The sequence below is a fragment of the Podarcis filfolensis genome, assembly GCF_964270895.1.
Source record: "Podarcis filfolensis genome assembly, chromosome: 12".
Taxonomy (NCBI): Eukaryota; Metazoa; Chordata; class Lepidosauria; order Squamata; family Lacertidae; genus Podarcis; species Podarcis filfolensis.
In genome coordinates this window covers 30,930,512-30,952,546 of record NC_139614.1, presented here as the reverse complement: position 1 = coordinate 30,952,546, position 22,035 = coordinate 30,930,512, and the positions used below count along the sequence as shown (strand labels likewise).

The following is a 22,035-nucleotide window of genomic DNA, read 5'->3' as shown; positions in this document are numbered from 1 at the left end:
GAGAGTGACTACAGCCCCGAAGAGACGCGTCTGGGGCTGCCCTGCCCTCCGCCCCGCCCTTGAGAAGAAGAGCGGGGCGAAGGAGGCGGAGGGAACGCGGCGCGTGGAAGCGAATTATGGGCAACCTGAGAGAGCGAGACTACCATGGAAGAAGCGCCGCGCAGCCTTGTCGCCTGGAGGGGAGGAGGCCAAGAGTTCGACGGGGACGTGCTGGGTTCCCGCCCTTTCTGTGAGGCCGAGGTGGGTCTAAGGGCCTCCAGGTTTCGCGGGACTTCAGCTCCCTTCAGTCCCACCCAGCCTGGTTGCTGGTCAGAGATGATGAACTACAGGCTCCCCATCCCTGATTTATGTCTTTTTATTCCACCCTTCCTCCAAGGCTGTGGTTCCCAAACTTAGGTTCATAAAAAGACTGCCTTATACAGTGGTACCTCGGGTTAAGAACTTAATTCGTTCTGGAGGCCCGTTCTTAACCTGAGGCACCACTTTAGCTAACGGGGCCTCCCGCTGCGCCACTGCATGATTTCTGTTCTCATCCTGAAGCAAAGTTCTTAACCTGAGGTACTATTTCTGGGTTAGCAGAGTCTGTAACCTGAAGCGTCTGTAACCCGAAGCATCTGTAACCCGAGGTACCACTGTACCGAGTCAGACCATTGGTCCACATTAAGTTAAAAGGTAAAAGATCCCTGGATGGTGTAATCCAGTCAAAGGCGACTATGGGGTGTGGCACTCACGTCGCTTTCAGGCCGACGGAGCCGGCGTTTGTCCACAGACAGCTTTCCGGGTCATGTGGCCAGCATGGCTAAACCACTTCTGGCACAACAGAACACCATGATGGAAGACAGAGCGCACAGAAACGCCGTTTACCTTCCCACCTATTTATCTACTCATGCTGGTAGGCTTTCAAACTGCTAGGTTAGCAGAAGCTGGGACAGAGCAACAGGAGCTCACTCCATCACAGGGATTCGAACCACTGACCTTCCGATCGGCAAGCCCAAGAGGCTCAGTGGTTTAGACCACAGCGCCACCCGTGCCCCTGGTCCACATTAAGCTCAGTAGCATCTGCACAGATTCCAGGGTCTTAGGCAAAGAGTATCGCCCAGTCCTACCTGGAGCCATCTGTATGCTCCGTCACTGAGCTATGGACCTTAAACTCCGCACGCCATGGACCACTTGGTAAAATTGCCAAGGACTACATCATTGGTTGTAGCAATTGCAGTCCACGGCATTAGATGTCATAATTATTGTATTTCAGACTACAGTGCGATGCAATATAATGTGCTTCTCCACTCCGTTCAAGTCTCTTCCTCCCACTTGTCATGTGTGCTCCATCCTGGAGTGGCCACATGCTCTTGCTTTTCACAGAGATGTGATATGGGAACCATGCTGGCACATGGTGACTTGCATCATCTCCTGCCACACTTACCCTTGCAATAACCTTGAAGCAGGCAAACTTTTGCAACTGAGCCATGATTTAAACCCAGCTCTTCTGTAGTTAAACTATAAAACTCGCTCCCACAAGAGGCAGCGATGGCCGCCAACTTGCATGGCTTTAAAAGAGATTGGACAAATTAATGATGGATAAAGCTTTTGGTGACCACTAGCTGCGTTGGCCATGCTCTGCTAATAATGTTTCTGAAGGCCAGTTGCTGGAAACTCCTGGAGGGGAGAGTGCTCTTGTGCTTAGGCTCGCAGGTTTCCCGCAGATATCCGTGTGGCCAGCATGAAGACAGGATTTTGGACTCAACAGGCCACTGATCCAGGAGGCACTTGTTATGTTCTTCCCAGAGCCGTCCTTCCCATTGGGCTTACTGGTGTGTTGCGCCAGGGCGCCGGCCTCTCAGGGGCACCCCAGTGAGTGGGGGAGCTGCGCAGCTTTGCCGGCGCTGGTAGCCTCCCCTTTCCCTGCACGCCCATCAGCTGCGCCCTGTCAACCATATGGCTGGCGGGCGTGCAGCTTGCCTCCCAAGCCTCCACCTTCCAAAGCCTCCATCAGAGCAATCCCCATAGAAGCTTAGGATGGAAGCTGCACCCCACCAACTATATGGCTGGCGGACGTGCAGCTTCCTTCCCAAGCCTCCGCGGGAGGAGAGCGATCCCTGCAGAGGCTAGGGAAAAGGTTGGCAACTCTGGGAAAGGGGGCGGGGCGGGGCGCCAGAGGGATCATTGCACCACAGTGCTGGATGTTCTTAAGACAGCCCTGGTTCTTTCTGTTCTAAATCCCACACTCCTACTCATCTCACTTTATTGGTTATTTCTTCAGGCTGCAATTGGCAGATGGTAGTGAAATAGGAGCACAGTGTTTTGCAACATAAATTCTCAGGAGTGGAAAGATCATAAACGTTCGTGACACCAATTTGCTGCATACACGGTTTCTCCAAAGAATCTTGGGAACTGGAGTTTACCCTTTCACAGAGCTACAATTCCCAGATGTCTTTGGGGGGAAATCATGTGCTTTAGGTGTACCTGGACTTGACATCTTTCCGCAGGGCCTGCAAGACAGAGATGTTCTGCCAGGCCTTTGGTCGGGGTTCAGTCTGACTCCCTCTCCCCTTTCATAAGAACTTGCATGAAAGTGGCCTCCCAATTTTTCTCACAGGCCCATATAAGTTCAGCACAAACAGTTGGGCCTGGTGAGCATTTAAGGTCCCCAACCCTAATCTGCAGGTTGCCATCCGATTGGATTTTATTCTGATCCTTATTTGAGGATGTATTTTAATTGATTGTCTGATTTTATGTTAATGCATTTGATGTTAGCCGCTCTGAGCCCGGCTTTGGCTGGGGAGGGCGGGATATAAATAAAATTTATTATTATTATTATTATTACAGTGGTACCTCAGGTTACATATGCTTCAGGTTACATACGCTTCAGGTTACAGACTCTGCTAACCCAGAAATAGTGCTTCAGGTTAGGAACTTTGCTTCAGGATGAGAACAGAAATCATGCTCCGGCGGTGCAGAAGCAGCAGGAGGCCCCATTAGCTAAAGTGGTGTTTCAGGTTAAGAACAGTTTCAGGTTAAGTACGGACCTCCGGAACGAATTAAGTACTTAACCCGAGGTACCACTCTATGATATACTTTGCACTCACATCCTCGACATGTTAGCCAGTGTGTAGGGAGAAGTATTCAATGATATTATGAATCTGCAATCTAAATTGGTTTTCACGTCATCTGCTGCTTTGTGAAATCAAGGCCTTGGTAATTTTACTTCTACAAGGAAAGATACCTGGACTTTCAGAAAGACATCATATATACCAGGCACCCCCAAACTCGGCCCTCCAGATGTTTTAGGACTACAATTTGCATCATCCCTGACTACTGGTCCTGTTAGCTAGGGATAATGGGAGTTGTAGTCCCAAAACATCTGGAGGGCCGAGTTTGGGGGTGCATGATATATACTAATAGTGAGCTTATTCTACAAGTGCCTAGCCTTAGTGTAACTAAAATGGCACTGTCCATACACAAGGGAGAAGTGTCAGGAGGCTCAAGGTGGGGCGACCCATGATTTTCTGGTGCACAAAAAGAGATTTGGTGAGGGGAACAAAGGGAGCTAAAAATCCCCAAACAGCTCAGTGAGCAATAAGCATGCTCAGTGGGCACAGAATACCGCTTGACTCTTCTGCAGGGAGTGAAGGAATGGAATGGAATAGCCCATGAAAGGGCATGGCTGGCTGACCAGAATGCTGACCAGAAGCAGTCCACACTGCAATATTTCGTTGCTGGTCCCCAAGCTTGAATTAAACCTTACCCTTTACTCCAGAACTCTGTTGCAGCTCATGTTGTCAAGTAGTCCAGAAACCTGGTCAGGTCTGCTTCTGTTTCCTTAACAGGATTTTGATTTGACAAAATCAGGAGATGGAGCTTTCTATGCCGTTAGTCCTACCACACACAAGTCACAGGTTCTTACCCCTGCATCTCCCCATCCAGATAAGCAAGAGGCATTTGTACAGTTCAGAGACGCATTCCAGCCAGACCAGATTTGCATCTCCTGAGCAAGACTAATGCTCTGCGTTAGTATATAGGAGATCAGACTTTTTTATGTTGTGGAGTTAAACAAATATTAAAGTACACCTGTTGTTTCTACTGCAATCTGGAAAATCTGGTGGTTTTGTTTGGGGTGTTTTTTTGTGATGGGTTGTATTTTAATGCCTGTTTGAAAACTTTTCATTTAAACTGCAAGAATGATATTCACACCCCTCATATATCACCTCGGATCAGTGATCACATTGTTGTCATTTCAGGTGGCTCTAAGGTTTGGATGTGTGCCGCCATGACCTTACCATGCCATTGTTGAGACGTTCAGCCCCACCCCTGTGCTTTCTCCTGAGACCCCATCTCTACACAAACAGCACTGCCCAGACTTAGTCGGGAATTTCATCGGTATAGAATGCCATGATTTTCTATTTATATCGCATGGCACTTCATTCTCTCCTCTGCCTTTTGATTTTTAAACCCCACCCACCCTGCCAAACAAGGAAGGTGCCAGGATCGTGCTGTAAATTTCAGTGACAAATCTACAAGCCGTGTGACCATTTCTCTGGCTGTTCAGTCATGCTATGAACAGGGTATCCAGACTCTAGCAAAATGCTGGGCTAATAAATGCCTGGGTTTTTATGGTGCATATATAGTCTGCAGACATGGCTTTTGGTGCCACAGCTAAAGCAGCATCCCATTCTACCAAGGTAGAATACGCTCAGACTGTATTGTATGAATCAGACTGTACTTTGCACTATATTACCCTTTGACTCCACTGTTGACATTCCCTGCACACACACCTTTTTGGGTCAGAAGGAGAAGACTGGGAAGAGGAGGGGTCGGAAGCTGAAGAGGTACTTAGTGAGCTGCCAGAGTCCGTGGCAGAGAGAAGTGCAGAAGCCGAAGCTGGCGAGTGGGAGGAGTGGCCAAGAGGCACAGAAGAGTCTGGTGAAGAGTCACTGGTGTCTCTTCTGCTGTGTGAAAAGCTCCCCTCCCCCCATCTCCCAGAACCAGAAGAGGGCTGAAACAGTCAGAGCAGTGACAGACTTCATGGAAGCATAGCCTCCGACTGCTTGAAAACAGCCCTGTGGAGAGGAAGGGACTTAGACGGTTAAGCTTATAAAGAGTTTACTTCTACTTTCAACAGTGTGATTTACTGCCAGCTCACTCTGGCATCTAATCCACCAAACCTACAATAACTTGTTTAGTCTTTAAGGAGCCCCTAGACGTGGTTATCTTTTGCCAGATACATAAAATATGTGTATTTTACAGAACCTTTTTCTTATCAATTTTTAGTCAAATCACTATTTCTCCCCAGCCCTCTTATATTTAGGATTGTGGCACTCACTGTGTTCTTTACATTGTTGTTGGTTTATTTTTAACAGGACACAAAATCCTGACTGTAAGGAGTTGTTCCAAACCTGTCAATGTCACCAACAGTTCAGGTAACCTTTCTTTATTCTTCTATTCAACCTAGAGATCAACTATTGGGTGGAAAGATGCTCAGTGACTACAAACAAAGGGAGGAAAACCTCTTCACAATGCAAAGCCAAGAGGGCAATGAGAAAATTACATCTGTATTTCCACAGAAGACCCTGAAAATGCAGTGACTCATCACTATGGCAACTGAGCCTAAAACATTTTCCCCCCTGGAAAGCTGCTTGAAGTATATGAGTATGTGAAGGAACATCATCTTTATGGTGGGTTTTTGATATTCAAAGGGAAACTCAGGTAAGAATCAGAAGATGAGCCAGAGAAATGCAATTTCTTCAGGTAGCTGTGATTGGTCTTTAGAGGTTTTGTTATTATTTACAGTCCTTCACCTTACCTTGCTTGGATTTCTTTTTTTTAACGTGCTATATATCCATCATTTACAAGAGAGCAAACACAACCTCTGACTGCAATTCTAGTTTAACTACATGTTAAAATTCCTCTTACTGAGTTTAAGATTTGCTCTTCTGCTGGATCTGAGCGCAGATAATCCTCTCATACAATATTGACTACGAAATGTTTGTCCACATTTAAATTGTTATTTTTTTAGCATGTGGTATTAAAAAAATTATCACCAGTGGGTGGCGTTTGGCTAAGTCTGGCTTAAAATGAAGCTAGGCCACTTTTCCCCCTCAACTCGGATTGAAGCTGGGGTGGGGAACTCATAAAAATGAGGACTTTTTATTTTTCTTTAAAAAATGCAAACTGATGTGGAAATGTGGAGAATTGAATTTAAGACTGGAAAAAAGTAAGAAGCTCAGAAAAATTGAAATTGACAGATTCAGATTCCTGCTTTGCAGGAGATTTGACTAGATGACTGAAATATACTCGGAGTCGAGTGTGATTTTCATGCTCTTTATTCAGCTCATAGTAGCAATGAATGAAACTTTCCCTAAAACGTCTAGCTATATATACATTATTTACACAATTTACACAATTGGCTAATTCCAGGCTGCTCCTGTAGGCCAGTCAGGTTGTGGATTCACCTCCTCCAGAAGCCTGATTGGCTGCTCCTGCAGGCCAATCAGGTCGCTGATTCACTTCCACTTGGAACTGGATTGGGTGGCTCCTGCGGACCAATCAGACTGCTGCATTCTAGATCCTATTGTTCTAGGATTCAGCTCAGTACATAACAATGACCCTCACAGTCCCTTCCAACTCTCCGATTCTATGATTTCCATTTCCGCTGTTTAGTTAAGCCTTTAAGAAATACAACTCTGTACCAAACTGTGCTTCAAAAATGGAATTGCTGTAAACTCTGCATCACGCACACGCACACACACACACCATTTCTACAAAACCTCAGAGGGATCAAAAGCTACTGGCTTGATTTTTAAAAAATGCTGCATGGATGGGCCCAAGCAGTAGCATTAACAAGCCTAGACCAGTTGCTAGAAACTGCATAGCTTGGCACTTGGAGGGGGCTCCATGAGGGTTAAAAATAGGTTAGAGAACATTATTCCCATTGCTTTATTCTCATTGGGTGCCAGCCTGGTCAGGACAGAGTAAGTGGCTTTACATCCATGACTTTAGCCTCCTGCTCACATTTTCATATGCAGTGAAGGTGCCTTCCTGTTCATAACACTCTGTGACCAGAATACCACAGGGCTAGGGATTTTGCAGATGGGGCACCTGCGCTGCAATCTTATACACACTTACCTGAGAGTAAGCACCACTGAATGGGATTTACTTCTGAGTAGACACACCTAGGATTGTGTTGCTGGTCCTCCAAATCATGATTTAGATAGGCAGCAGTAGAAGACGTCCCATTTTAAAGAGGAATTTAGGTGTTTGTGTACATATGGGTTTTTTAAAAACAAGTTGATACAATATGTAAGTTTTTGCTCATAGTGTATCATAACTCTCTTCTGTACATCCCACGTGTAAATATCTGTGTGTGTGTGGATAGATAAGTAGATAAATAGTACTACTTTGCCATTTATATACAGCTCCGCATATACAGTGGTACCTTGGTTCTCAAACTTGATCCGTTCTAGAAGTCCGTTCCAAAACCAAAGTGTTCCAAAACCAAGGTGCGCTTTCCCATAGAAAGTAATGCAAAATGGATTAATCTGTTCCAGACATGTAAAAACAACTCCTAAAACAGCAATTTAGCATGAATTTTACTATCTAACAAGACCATTGATCCATAAAATGAAAGCAATAAACAAAGGACTGCAGTCACACAATCAATCTGTAGCTGAACGGGGTTCCACACAGTCACAAAAACAAAACAAAAAGCTGTAGAAACAAAAGCACAAAGTAAACAGCAAAAACAGACAGACTTCAGTGTAACACACACAACCGAGCACGTTCGGCTTCTAAAAAAAGTTTGCAGACTGGAAAGCTTACTTCCAGGTTTACAGTGTTTGGGTTCCAAGTTGTTCGAGAACCAAGGTACCACTGTATTACCTTGGTTAACCTTACCCCAACCCTGCAAAGCAGGCTAATATTGCAGGCTAAAAAAACTGAGGCTCCAGTGCGGAGGAGTTGAGCGTCAATAATCCTCAGTGGCAAAACAAGACTTGTCAGGTTTCTAAGAATGAACATGCCTACTGCTTTTGTTGAGAAATGGTGCCAGCTTTAAGAACCTTCTTACATATTTGCAAAGGATAAAGTTTTGATGAATGAGCCAATAGTATGGACTAATCCTTTGAGCAGATTTCTCCATACCAGCATCATAGATCTGCCTGAGTTCCCCTTGACAGAATTCAGCATGTAGTGAGCAGTTGATATTTCCTTTATATAAATAGAACAGGCAGGTCAGCATTACTTGGTGTTTAAAATTATCTTGGCTTTGCTACACCCTAGAGAAATTAGAACACCCTTTTATGCAGACTTATAAACATACGCATTTGGCCATTGAAAACAAACGGGAATATAATAACCCCCACGCAGAAAACATGACAGAAGCAATGACACGGGCCGAAATTGCTAAGCAACTGAAGAAAGATTTTTTGAAGGCTTTGCAGTCAAACGACTACAGAACTCTGGAGGAGTTTTTGAATCAGAAGCAGATAGATGTGGACACAGTGTTTGAAGTGGAAGATGAGAACCTGGTTCTGGCCTCCTACAAACAAGGTAAAAAGAAGAAGTGGTGACACCAGGATTTAAAGCTTGTGCAATTAAGGAAACAAATTGGCTATTTGTTGTTTAAGGGTGTTTGCACTTTGAAGGTATTGCTGCATTATCTAACCTTCTGGATCAGAGCTCACTTAACCGGTAAGATTGGTATAGAGTTCCCTTTTCAGGTTCAGGACTGCAGGCCAGTGCAGAGGAGGAAGACAGAAGAAACAGCGGGGGGGGGGGGGGGGCAGAAATGTTATAAGGCAGGCCCCAAGTTATCAAGTGTACCAATGTATTTGCAGCAGGTGGCGCTGTGGTCTAAACCACAGAGCCTAGGGCTTGCTGATCGGAAGGTCAGCGGTTTGAATCTCCGCGACGACGGTATCCCGTTGCTCGGTCCCTGCTACTGCCAACCTAGCAGTTCAAATGCACGTCACGCAAATGCCGGCTCCCTTGGCCAGTAAAGTGAGATGAGCGCCACAACCCCAGAGTCGTTCGTGTCTGGACTTAACTGTCAGGAGTCCTTTACCTTTACCTTTTTGCACCCAGAGGTTAGAGCTGAGTAAGTCCAGTGCTTTTTTTCCCCTGGCAGTACTTAATGGTACGCAGTACCAGCACCTCCCTCCCACCCCCAATCTTGTGATTTACTTACTGTAGCAACTTCATGGTGTGTACTGGCACTTTTTTTCCTAGAAAAAAAGAAGAACTGAGTAAGGACCGTGTTTTCAACATAGGCAGCACCCAGATATTTAATCCTTGAATGTAAATCATTGTTTTAACTGCCCACATATCTTTGCAATATATCTTAAATTAGAATTTAGATTAAATGCACTAGCTACATGTGAACAATCCAAGAGGCTGTTTCCTTGCCTCCCTTGTTTCTTTGCCCCCTGCATTAGTGGCTTGCTTCGGTTTGACAGGGCCCAAATCATCAGCAGATACGCGTCAGGGCACATTTAGGATAGCTTAGTCACAGAGTAAATTCTGGCAGGAATAGAAGGTGACGCTTGCAGGTTGGTGCACCCTGTGTAGCAGTCTGCACGAAGAGAAGAAGTTGCACCCACACTCTGAGACCTTAAAAGTATCTGTACACCACATTTGTAAGTGTATCAGATTTGCTCAGCCTCCTGCCCCAGCTTGACCCTCCAAGCCACTTTTTAAGCTCCCAAGCTTTCTAAGCTTTTAAGTATAGCAAAACATACTTACTGCGTTTCTTTGCCAATAAAAAAGGGGAAAGAAGCAAAAGCAGTCCTGTCTACTGGTGAGAGAAAAAACAGGTTTCCAACAAGAACTGAACACTTGATAACAATCATTTTATTTATCATGTGGTAATCTGATTCAGCTATTGTTTGATTATCAGAGCATGTGAAACCTTTCTTCAGTTGTGTAGCTGAAAGGGAAACCTGACAATTACATAGTAGTTAAAGGGAAAAGCATGCAAGAAAGCAGTAGAATAATATCAGTCTTTAAAAATGTAACTTGGAGGCTGCAATCTTAACCATATCTACCAAGAAGTGAGTCCTCTTAAATTCAGTGGCGTTTCCTCTCAGGTTACTGAGGTTCAAATAGCAGCCTAACACCCTCCCCTTGAAGACCATAAGTTGCTTTTGAGGAAACATGGATAGGAATTCACTGCAAGTTGGATGTGCTGGAAGCTGGAGTCCATCCAAAAGCCACAGGTTACCTTTCCCAGATGTAAGACAACTGAAAACAAATCTCGATCTGCCTAAACAAGTTTTGAATCTTCGTTCTGCGTAAAATGAGTGTCTGTGAGTAGGGATTCAAAGAGTCCCTTGCACAAGCAATAAACACTTTCGCTAACAGATGGGAGGTCCATTTTCTCTGTCCAGCCCCCAGTTCCATATCCTTCCTGTTCCAGAGGGTCATTCGGCCCCCAGCTTTTCATGGGGTACAAGGGACTGCAGCTGGGAGGGAAGCCTCCCTGTGCTAGTGGAAATCAATTAAAAGTTCTCTGGATCCTGGTTGCTATGGACAAAGGGGAACGTCACACTGTGGTGTCATCAGGACAGGACCTTGAGGCAGAAGCCTACGGTTCCATTCATCAAACTGAGCAAGAGCCCTGCTCCCCAAATGCAGCAGGCCCGGATTACCACATTTTGAAGTGAAGTAATGCCCCATGCCACCTAAAGCAGGTGTGGTGAACTTGCAGCAAGGCAGATGTTGCAGAAGACAACCTTGTGTTGTTATACCTGCACCATCCCTGGCCGTTGGCCATGATCTCTAGGGCTGATGGGAGTTCTACTTCAGCAACATTGAGAGGCCCAAAGGTTCATTTGAAAACATTTGCAGGATTGATTTAAAATATTTTGTTAGGTTGTGATTTGATACCTGTTTATAAATATTAGAAGTAAGTCTTTTAAGTATTGAGATAAGGTAAACAGGGTGATTTAGAAATGCGAAGATAAAAGTGATTACATATGGAAGTCAGGGAGGGGATACAAGAGGAAGTCAAAGCTCAATTTGAGCAAAGATATATGTGATGAAGAAATGTTGTTTGGTTGTTATAAAGGAAAAAAGAAAATTTAATAAACATTATATTAAAAAATAAATAAAAAGAGAGAGGCCCAAAGGTTCCCCACACCTGATCTAAAGGGAGGGCACAAGGCCATTTAGTTTCCTGACACTGCCAGACATTTTCAAATGAACTGGAACGTAAAGCAGCCATGATGTCAATCCACTCCTTGAATGTAAGGTGTGACGGTTGCAGTATGGAATTCAGTTACATGGAAGTGTGAACCACACTGCCCCAGTCTGGATACAATTGGAAGAAGGAGGAAGTTCTGGAATTTGAAGATTAGCTTATTGGCAGGAGAGAATGATGTTGAACCTATGGTGCGTATTAACATTCTGGGATGAAGCCATGCAGTTCTACTGGGATGAGGCCCAAGAGATTCAGTGGAAGAAGGGCAAGGAGAGGAGAGGTATTTTCTCAGGGCTGTTCGTGTAATTTAACACTTTTTAGTCTGCAGTTCCTTCAGACAGGTGGATTGTGGACCCTTCAAAGCAGAGACTTCTACCCTCCTTTCTCAACATATAAATATGCAAAAAATCCAGAAATAAGGAATGGTAAAAATTCTTAAATGAATAAAGAACCTCAACATTCATTAAGTTCAGAAACCTCATTGGGGCAATGCTGCCATGAAGCAGGGTGAAGTGGCCTAACATGCACTGGGCTGAGTGGGGTGATAGATGAAGGCAGGAATTTGATGCAGCAAGACTTCTTACAGCAGGGAATGGGGGCAACTGTGGCCTTCCAGATATTCAAAACAAAAAAATTTTTTTCCTGCCAGTAGCACCTTAAAGACCAACTAAGTTAGTTCTTGGTATGAGCTTTCGTGTGCATGCACACGAAAGCTCATACCAAGAACTAACTTAGTTGGTCTTTAAGGTGCTACTGGCAGGAAAAATTTTTTTTTGTTTTGACTATGGCAGACCAACACGGCTACCTATCTGTAACTGGAACTTCCAGATATCGCTGGACTCCCATCACCCCAGGCAACAGGGCCACTGGTGAGGGATGATGGGAGTGGCAGTCCAGTGACATCATTCCTGGGCCTAGTAAGTGGGGAGGAGGAGACACGATTTGGATTTTGCTTCAGGTAGTAAAGTGTCTTGGATCGGCAATGCATTTTGGTCAAGCAATCTTTTGCACGCAGGAGTCCCGATGTGTGAATGAATCAAATCTCTACACCGGGAATGTTTTACTCCATCTGAAAGAAGGAATCTGACAAAAGTGCACAATTATTTATGAATGTTTAGTTAAAATGAATGGGGAGTTCTGTATTCGCAGAAGATACGTGTGTGCAGCTGAGCATGCATGGTTCTCTGTGCAAGGGTAAAATTCTATATATTAGAGACACAGATTAATTTAGGTTCAGTATCCCCTTGCCTACAGAAAGATGACCAGCATAAGGTCACTCATCTAACCTGGAATGCGGCTGGGTGGTTTGCATCCATCAGAGATCCTTGTTATAAAGACTTCCTCTCTTATCATGACATCATAGTGATCCAGGAAACATGGACTGTGGATGAAATGCTATTCAATGGATTTCATTCATTCTCAATTAGGGCAGAACCAGGGGTAAAGCATGGAAGGGCGAAAGGGGCTTGGGGGTCCTAGTCTCCACCTCTCTATGTGCCATTTCAAACCCTCCCCCCATTCAAGTCATATGTCTTGGCAATTTTAATCCTACCTACCAGAGGCCAATATTTCTGTTAACTGTTTACTGATTGGGAATGATGCTTTTGAAAGGGTCATCATGTACTTACCTGCTTGTGCTTTTTTTTTTTTTAACCAGGTTATTGGCTGCCTAGCTATAAACTGCAACATTCGTGGGCCACTGGGCTGCACTTATCTGTTTTGTACGGCCACCTGGAGAGCCTGAGGGTCCTGCTGAAGCACAAAGCGACAATCAACTGCCGGCCCAATGGCAAAGCAGCAATCCACATAGCATGCGAAGTGGGCAACCTGGATTGCATCAAGATACTTTGCAGCCACGGAGCGAAAACCAACTGCTATTCGCTGAGCGGTCTCGCACCACTGCATTTCTGTACGACAAAGCTGTCCATCCCTTGCGCACAGCAGTTAATCTGGAGAGGTAAGTCCAATTGCAGGCCATCAGCGCTGTAGCCCTTTGGAGTGCAGAGGAGAGAATGACATGGGTTAGCCCTCCGCATGGTGGTGGTGGGGAAGTCATTGCCACTAGAAAGCTAGCATGCCAGGGATGGATTTTGCTTTCTTTCTCCTTGATAAGTTAGCTGTCAAAACATAGGAGATTTCTACATAGCAGCCTATTCAAATAAAGCTGGGAGCCCTGCATGGGCAGCCAAAAATGGTGTATTCTTTGACATGGTTTTATGCACATGTTAATCCTTACTAAAAGATAGTGACACTTTGTCTTCAAATATCTAAAGACATACAGAAGAGAGGTAAGGCTTGAGCCCCCTTTGCATTATCCTTATAAAACACTATCATGCCACTTTTAACAGTCATGGCATCCCTCCCCCTCCAATATATATATATATATATATATCTATATCTTGGGAACTTTCACTTGTTAAGGGTGCTGAGAATTGTTAGGAGTCCCTTGTTCCCTAAGATGTGCATTATTACATTTAGTAAAAGGCTATATTAACAGTGTCATGTTTATCCCACATGATGCCAATAACGTTGACAGCAGGACTAAGATTGCTGCCATGAGGAATTGTGGGAAAGTCCAAGGGGCTCCTTAAAAATGCGGCTACATTCTGAGTGTGACCTACTTTCAGTACGGAAACTACTTTGTAGAGTAAACAGTCATCCTAAAGCAATATGGAACTACCTTGAAAGGAGAAATAACAACAACACTGGACTCTTCAGCTGCAAATGAAATGGAAGGAAATGTTTAAGTAAACCTTTACATTAGTGTCACTGGATATATATATATTTTAAAAAAACTTAGTCAATGAATCATATATTTTTAGTTGCTTGATCGATCTAAACTTGCAGTTTCACCAGTTCTGGTCTCCCTTCACTTCTTTGTTGTAGCCTTGTTGTGTTTTTAAGCATTGTTGCAAATGAAACTTCCAACTGCAAATGGAGAAAAACAATAGTCCTGAGACAAGAAACATACTTTTCTTTGTTCTTGAACTACTGGGATTTGCAACAAATTGTTGCAGTGTGGCTTGATTTTATTCAGCCGCTCCATTCCATCTCCCCGCAAAAGTCAGTCCACATTCCATTGTCACTGAGCAAGCTCTATCTTCATTGGGCTATTTTGGGGTGCCCCCCCACTTACAGATCCTTCCTTCTTCTGCATGGGTGCTACGTAAGCAACAACATGCCCCATCTGAACTTAAGGGGGGGGGCGACACCTTTTAAGATGATTTAAAGTTTTTTTAACAGATTAAACCCAGCTGTGCTTTAAATGCACAAATGGTAAAAAGCTGTTGTTTAGATTTTTAAAAAGCCTGTGGAAACTTCTGCATGAAAACAGTAGGCGGCATATTTAAAAGACAGAGAAACACTTCCTATCAGGGAGAGTCAATTTCTGTATTCTTGAGAGTTGTCCTGTTCTCCAAGTAGAGCAGTGGTTGTAGGACCAGGAAGTATGTGCTAGTGATGATGATGATAACAGCAGCTATACCACCCTTTATCTGAGAATCACAGGGCAGTTTACAAGATAAAACAGCAAAATTATACTATTAATGCTACTATGTAGTAGTAGCAATAGTTAGATTTAGATAGCTGCTCATCAGTAAATATTCCCATGGCAGCAAGCCATTGTTAAAGCACTGTTAACAATGACTAAAATCAACAATAAAAGTTCACAAGCTGGGGATAGCTGAGTTGGTAGAGTATGAGACTCACAGGGCTGTGGGTTCAAGCCCCACGTTGGGCAAAAGATTCCTGCATTGCAGGGGGTTGGACTAGATGACCGTCATGGTACCTCCCAACTCTACAATTCTATGACACTCACACACCTTCCACTGCACCAGACGACATAAAAAACTCACTGACACATGGGGTGCATATCCTGATTGTCCACTAGATGGGGATGTTGTTTCAAGTGAAATATATATACGGAGACTTAAGCAAGCCTCAGAAGGTCGCTTTGAGTTTGACAAGATTTCTAGACAATAACACGCAGTCCATGACTGTGCATGTGGCATCTAGCTGTGTATATTCAGCAAAAGATGTGCAGGTGTGATTGCAGCACATGAAAACCTACATCTGGGCCAGGCTACTTGATATTTACAGGTGCTTTTACATGTAAAAGACTTGAGCAGGGTGACCATGTGTCATTTATTGGATGGGCTGCCCCGGTCCAAGTCAGGTTTAAAGATAATGAACCCCAAGAAGGGGGAGTGGGAGGGGCCCTGAAGTTGCCCATCAACAGGTAGCAGCATCTGGACAACAGTCAGAGAAAAAAAGTCAGTCTTTCCCACTATGGTGAGATGCATTTCTGTCTAAATTACAGTAATCATTCCTAAATTTGCATCTATATGTATACATTAACATTGGCCTAGGGTAGAGTGTATGTATTAACATACAATGCTTAGCATATGTGGATATTTTTTTTTATCCCAATTGGCATCTGCATTGGATTTGAAACTGGTGTTTTTAAAAAGATAATTGTTTTTAACCGGGTTTTGGTTTTTTTACACATGCAACTGCTTTACATACATTTTTATTGCATCGTAAAATTGCCTCAAGTTGTATCACTGAAGGAGATTGATAAATTAAATCAATAAATAATATGGACATTTTATGCAAACAGGTGTCCTCTTTTTCCCCTGGAGAGTGGACAGGCAAGCAGGTAGATGCATTCCCTCTTTTGGAGTGATATGCTATATGGCCCCCTTCTAGACCAGAATCACAAATTTAGAAATATTTTTTGTTATAAGGGTGCTTAAGGTTGTGCCAAACCCATCTTTCCAACTTCCTCAGTTAGTGATGGTGGGGGTGGGAAGGCATTCAAACCCGCAATCTTCCTCATTTGTTTTGAGACAGACAATCCTGAAAACACAACATAAAGGGGGAGGGAATATTTCTAATTTTGTCTTTATGTAGGAAGTTGATTTATCCATTTTAATCAACTAAAAAGGTTCCTGCAGTTAATTAGGCTGCATAGTTAAACAAATAATAATAATCCATGCACATACTCATAGAAAAACTGTAGATTGCAAGTCCCATCATAAAAGAGGTATATTTTAAATCTTTTCTGTCAGAAAGCAAGGAATGCGTTGCCCAAGATTATCCCTGCTTGCAACGCATGGCTGCATCATCTAAAATCAGGGGAAGTATGTTTCTTGCATTTCAACAAATGCAAATACATGCAAATGAAACTAGCTGATTAATTAATTGACTAAAACTTGTGCAATTAATTAACATTTCTGTAGTCAGGTGGCAGTCGTGGGGGCAGGAACATTTGCCTCAGTAAAAATTGCTGTTATTTATTTCATACAGCTCAGCAAGTATATACCATATTTTTCTGTGTATAAGACTAGGTTTTCCCTCTAAAAAATAATGTCCAAAATTTGGGGGCGTCTTATACACGGGGGCCATCTCCCCCCCCATTTTCTTAAATGGAGCCCCCCAAAATAGGGGTCGTCTTATACACGGGGGCGTCTTATAGACGGAAAAATATGGTATGTGTCTTTAACATGGAAAAAGAAAAAGAAAACCTCTTTCCAATGTTCTCTCTCTCTTTTCCTTCAAACAGGCGCAGACGTGAATATAAGGACTAACAACCAAGAGGAGGAAACTCCCCTCCACACAGTTGCTCGTTATGGTATCCCTGAAATGGTGGGCTTTTATGTAGAACAAGGAGCTGCGGTTGACTGTCTAAATGCCCACAGAGAAACGCCTCTGGCCTGTGCAGTCTATTGGGCCCTCAATGGCAAGGAACAAACATACAGCACAGATCACCACCTGATCTGTAGGATGCTGATTGACTATAAAGCCAACGTCAATTCACGAGACGAGGATTTCCGAACGCCTCTCCACAAGGCTGCTTGGAACTGTGACCGCGTTCTGTTGGACATGCTGCTCGAGGCAGGAGCTGAGGCCAACTTCATGGACGACAACGGGTGCGGCCCTTTGCAGTACGTCCTGAAAGTGACAGGTGTGCGGCCAAGTGCCCAGCCAGAATTCTGCTTCCAGCTGCTTCTCAATTATGGAGCTGCTAGGATATATCCTCCACAGTTCCATAAGGTGAAAGCTTGTGTCTACCTATTACATACATATGCACCTGTTTAGATCAGAGATGAGAAACTGCGTGAATGGAAGTTTGTGGTCTTCCGCCTTTCAGATAGATTGTAAACATGTCCTAATTCAGTTTGGGGCATTGGTTGGTTTCTCAACATCAGGCCTTGCAGGTGCCCTTAATGTTTTGCAAAAATGCTCTTGCATGTCTTTTGTGAGGCTTTCCGTCATCTGGGTCTTGTAAAGCCCAGGTCACAGGTCAATGCTTTTCCTTTCTAAATTTGATTACAGGCTGTTCTTTCTTTCTTTCTTTCTTTCTTTCTTTCTTTCCTTCCTTTCTCATTAATCTCCATGCTAGAAAAAAGCAGAAGGAATTGCTTTTATATATTTTTACCTTGAACACAGGCATGGGGAAGCTATGACAGATGGGGTTAATATGAGAATTAAAAATAAATAAATTATTCTACATGAAATGCATGCAGGTAATTCTAACATGATGAGATGAGCGCCTCTAAAACATCTGTTTAATACGAATAGAGTCAGGATGTCAAAGTTCCAACCACTGCATATACTTTAATGGCAGAAATAGTATGCCGCAGGTCAGTGGCGTAGCGTGGGTTGTCAGCACCCGGGGCAAGGCAAGTTATTTGCGCCCCCTAACCCGTGGATTTGCACCCCTAACCCGTGGATTTGCGCCCCCTAACCCATGGATTTGCCCTAACCCCAGATGTTGCGCCCGGTGCGGCCGGCCCCCCCTGCACCCCCCACGCTACGCCACTGCCGCAGGTCACTTCTTTCAGCGCTGCCCTCCTAAACTACTCTGGAAAAGATGTCTTGAGGACTGTAAGCAGCAGTTATTTTCTTATGGAAAGTAATTATTTCTCGCATGTGGTGAAAAATTCTTTGGTGCTTCATGTTTTTCAACTGCTAGCTTGCTTTGCCACCCTGGATCTGGCTTCAAGTTAATAACCATCCATTCATCTGCAAAAGCACAGAATTGTAGCGTTGGAAGGAACCCTTCACTAGTTCCCTTAAGCTTAGAATCGTTCCCCACCCCTGCCATAAAACTCTTCTTCACAACCGTGAAGACTAGAAGTTGCTTTAAAAAGCAAAAAAAGAAAGCTGAATTTCCTTAAGGTGCTGAATTTTCACACCAGTATACTGTAGTTACATGGCAATCTGTGGGTGGATGGAATTGGCACAGCTTTACACTCACTGTATGCCTCTAGGTGTATTAGTCTGTTACAGCAAAACTAGGCAGAAGCAAACTATGATTATTTCAAGCTACTGAGTATAGCTGGGACTGATTCATATAGGAATTGCCAATTAACAGGGTGGTATTCAATGCTAATCCTACTCAGAGTGGACTCATTGAAGACAGCAGACATGACTAAGGATTGCAGTCAACAAAGCCCTGCACAGAATATACCTATGGAAATCAATGAACCTGCATTAGTAATAATTATTAACTCCAATAGGCCAATAACACTGAATGCCACCCCAGCTTGGGTTCATTAATTTAGCAAGTCTATTCTGAGTAGCACTTAGTTGACTATTCTTACTTCTCTGTACTGGAGAAGAGAAGGAAAGTGATATTGCTCAGTGGAGAAGAAGGGCAAAAGCTTTAAAGAAGGGGAAAAAAACAGTTTGTGGAGATCGGCAAAATCCAAATAGGTGGTGTCTGTTTCTCTTAGCAGGTTTTGCAGGCCTGTTGCTCTTGTCCCAGAGCAGTTGAGGTTATTGTGAATACATATGAACACATCAAGTCCACAGCAAAATGGAGAGCAGCTATACCTGATGATGTCTTTGAGGTAAACACTTAATGATTTCTTGAGTTGCTGATTAAGAAACACACAGGTAACGTCTGTGTATTGGTACTTTACTCTGGTTCTATGTGAAAGTGAATGTTTAGTAGGAAATGAAAGTTGGAGAACTCTGGTTAGTCAGGGATCACCAGCAACATCTGAAGGACACCCTTTTGGCTGCCTCTGGTTTAAACTGTAGTTATTGAACAAGCCTGGATCATAATATACAGTAAAAGGCTATTTCATTGAGTGACAGCTTCAGAACATTGCTCTGACTTGGCCAGCTCTGTCCTGCTCAGTTAAAGGTAAAGGTACCCTGCCCGTACGGGCCAGTCGTGTCCGACTCTGGGGTTGCGTGCTCATCTCGCTCTAGAGGCCGTGAGCCGGCGCCGTCCGAAGACACTTCCGGGTCACGTGGCCAGCGTGACGAAGCTGCAGCTGGCGAGCCAGCACCAGCGCAGCACACGGAAACGCCGTTTACCTTCCCGCTATAAAGCGGTACCTATTTATCTACTTGCACTTAGGGGTGCTTTTGAACTGCTAGGTGGGCAGGAGCTGGAACCGAATGATGGGAGCTCACCCCGCCGCGGGGATTCGAACCACCGACCATACGATCGGCAAGTCCTAGGCACTGAGGTTTTACTCACAGCGCCACCCGTGTCCTGCTCAGTTAGGAGACATCAAATTGTATGGGAGGAATGTGGTATCTAGAGCAATTTTCAATTGTTCTTTTAGCTGAAGTTACGCGGGAGGCGGGGTGCATAGAAAGATACAGTCTCACTTATTAGGTTATTAGGCCGCTATTCAAATAGGTCAGAACTGGCCCTGCCATTGGACATAGTGAGCCAGCTGCTTTAAGGTACCAGATGCTGGTAAATGGCGGCAATGTGGATGTGCTGGAGACCAGAAATATTTGTGCCTACTGCCCTTAAGGTGGAGGATTCTGCCATGTCTCCAGTGCTGAAATAAAACTGAACTGCCAGTCCAAATGGAATGGTGAGGTGGGTGTGGTTGTCTTGACTCAGGCGGCAAAATGTCTTGTGCAAGCCGTAAACAGAATAATGGCAAGAGACTGCATTGAGCACAGAGAAGGTAATGACGCATCTTCTCCATATTTTTCCTGGAAAGAGATTTTCCATAGAGAAAAAGATATTGACCACATTACTTATGCATTATTTTGCTTTTGCAGATGTATAATGAATTCTACGAATCTCTGTTTGAGGTGTGTGATAACACACCAAGATCGCTCAAGCACCTAGCCAGATGTGCTATTCGAAGAATATTGTTCGATCGATGCCACAAAGGAATCCCTTTACTTTTCATTCCAGCGACACTGAAGAATTATTTGCTCTTAGAACCAGAAGGAATATTGTACTGAGTTTGTCCAGCAGCCCAATTCTGTAAAACTGGGGTTCACTTGCATGGTAGAAGTTAAAATCCAAGGGTTCTATGATATCACCCAGAACAAAAGGTCATGGTCAATTTGTATACAAAGACTCATTTTACCTCTGTGGATTACACTAAGTTCTTGAATTTGCTGCAGCCTGAACACAAGCCTATTTCATAATCCATTTCACTCCCAGCTTGTGTCAAAAAGAATATACATGGAACTCTGGAAAAGAATTAGGTCAGCTTTTCCATCTGCTTTCAAATCTAAATAATGACTGAGCTATGCATATCAGTGCTTTGAAAAGACTAGCTTTCAGTGACCCATACAAAACAAATATCATAAAGACTTATGCGCTAAATTAAAAGACCATGTTTTTATTTGAACCTTTAGAATTCGATATACTAATAAACAACCACATTCTCTGAGTGGATCCTGGTGTAGCCCCAAACAGCATCATTCATGTCAGGGATGATGGGAGATGTAGTCCAGCAAGAGCTGGGGACTCAAGTTTGAGAAACACTTGCCTTAGGAGATGGATGCTTACATGTTTATCAATGTGCACCAGCACTTTCTGGAAGAGATTAATTAATCCAATGACCATTCTAGCAGGAGGTTGGCATGTGTTAAACCGAAAGGCTGCTTCACATGTTACAGATTGGTGGAGTCATTTTGTCTGCAACAAGCAGAGGGAAAACTACTTTAAAAAAGAAAAAAGCAAGGGTGTTTGTGTTAAACAGCCATATTGATGGGAGAGAAAACAAGGCCTGCCACAGTTCCCCCATGGCGTGTACAAGCAATAAAGAGGGCCAGTCTTCCTATCATGGGGCTCCCTGCAAAAAAACAACTGGTAAGTAGCGTGCAATGTCTTCAATTAGTCCATAATGGCTAAACCTGCTCTAAAACAAGGAGATTAAAGGAAAGGAGCCTGTCAGGGAGATGGGTCTCCTGCTGGGAACAGGACAAAGGTGGGGAGGAGTCATATTTAAAATCTGAATGCATAATTCTATACTTCGATATTGACAGACTGCATTTTGGAAACAGGAGAACAAAAAGGCGATTTGGATCTGTCACTGTAGCTGACACTTCCATGCTGTGAAGGAAGAAAAAAAACTTGTCACTGCTGTCCCTAAATGCCCTCCCACTTTTGTCGCCACCCTCCTCTCTCTGTGTTTTGTTTTTTTAAAAATTCTATGGGCATCTAGCCTTACTTCAAAGTTTTGTTCTAAGCAGGTGCTAGATTATACCCATTGTGGCGCCTGACAGGGATCCCAGCAGGATCTCACTGATTATAGTGGTAAGAATTTGCAAGCTGTTCAATATCAGAGCAAAACTGGCTTGTGCCCTTTCATTGCTGCTCTTCATTTGTGGTGAAAGGCCAGGAGGAAATAAAACCCTCCGGCTTTTTTTGTTGTTGCTGCTGCTCCAGATGAGTTTCACTGGCCTGTCTTGATTTGTCAGCTCACAGAAGCTCGAGAGAACTGACAAAAACTTGGGACACACAAAATGTGGATTAGGTGATGTGACAGTTGCACGTGCAGATGCATAGAAAGGCTTGCAGAAGTCTCTGCTCCCTGGCATTTTGCTATGGCGCACTTGCAATTTTT

The 22,035-nt window shown here is 43.9% G+C and overlaps 1 protein-coding gene and 1 long non-coding RNA gene across 6 annotated transcripts; one reads left to right on the top strand and one right to left on the bottom strand.

The window, feature by feature from the left end:
• The first annotated feature begins 106 nt into the window (after nucleotides 1-106).
• On the top strand, nucleotides 107-20,879 carry ASB4 (ankyrin repeat and SOCS box containing 4). 5 transcript variants are annotated; one of them, XM_083578803.1, is made up of 7 exons: nucleotides 107-240; nucleotides 5,450-5,703; nucleotides 8,362-8,544; nucleotides 12,849-13,148; nucleotides 16,755-17,245; nucleotides 18,934-19,047; nucleotides 20,231-20,789. In XM_083578803.1, exons 3-7 carry the CDS (start codon nucleotides 8,367-8,369, stop codon nucleotides 20,417-20,419), a joined length of 1,272 nt encoding a protein of 423 aa, XP_083434929.1. In that variant the 5' UTR covers nucleotides 107-240; nucleotides 5,450-5,703; nucleotides 8,362-8,366; the 3' UTR covers nucleotides 20,420-20,789. The 5 variants fall into 5 exon arrangements, with proteins under 5 accessions (XP_083434929.1, XP_083434927.1, XP_083434928.1 ...); XM_083578801.1 differs by lacking the exons at nucleotides 107-240; nucleotides 5,450-5,703 and having other exon boundaries at nucleotides 7,783-8,544; XM_083578802.1 differs by lacking the exons at nucleotides 107-240; nucleotides 5,450-5,703 and having other exon boundaries at nucleotides 18,931-19,047; nucleotides 20,231-20,879.
• Nucleotides 8,395-11,166, bottom strand: LOC310745850. The gene is made up of 3 exons (XR_014540383.1): nucleotides 11,132-11,166; nucleotides 9,182-9,218; nucleotides 8,395-8,533 (listed from the first exon to the last, which is right to left on the bottom strand). It is a non-coding gene; the product is annotated as an uncharacterized lncRNA (long non-coding RNA).
• Nucleotides 20,880-22,035: the final 1,156 nt, after the last annotated feature.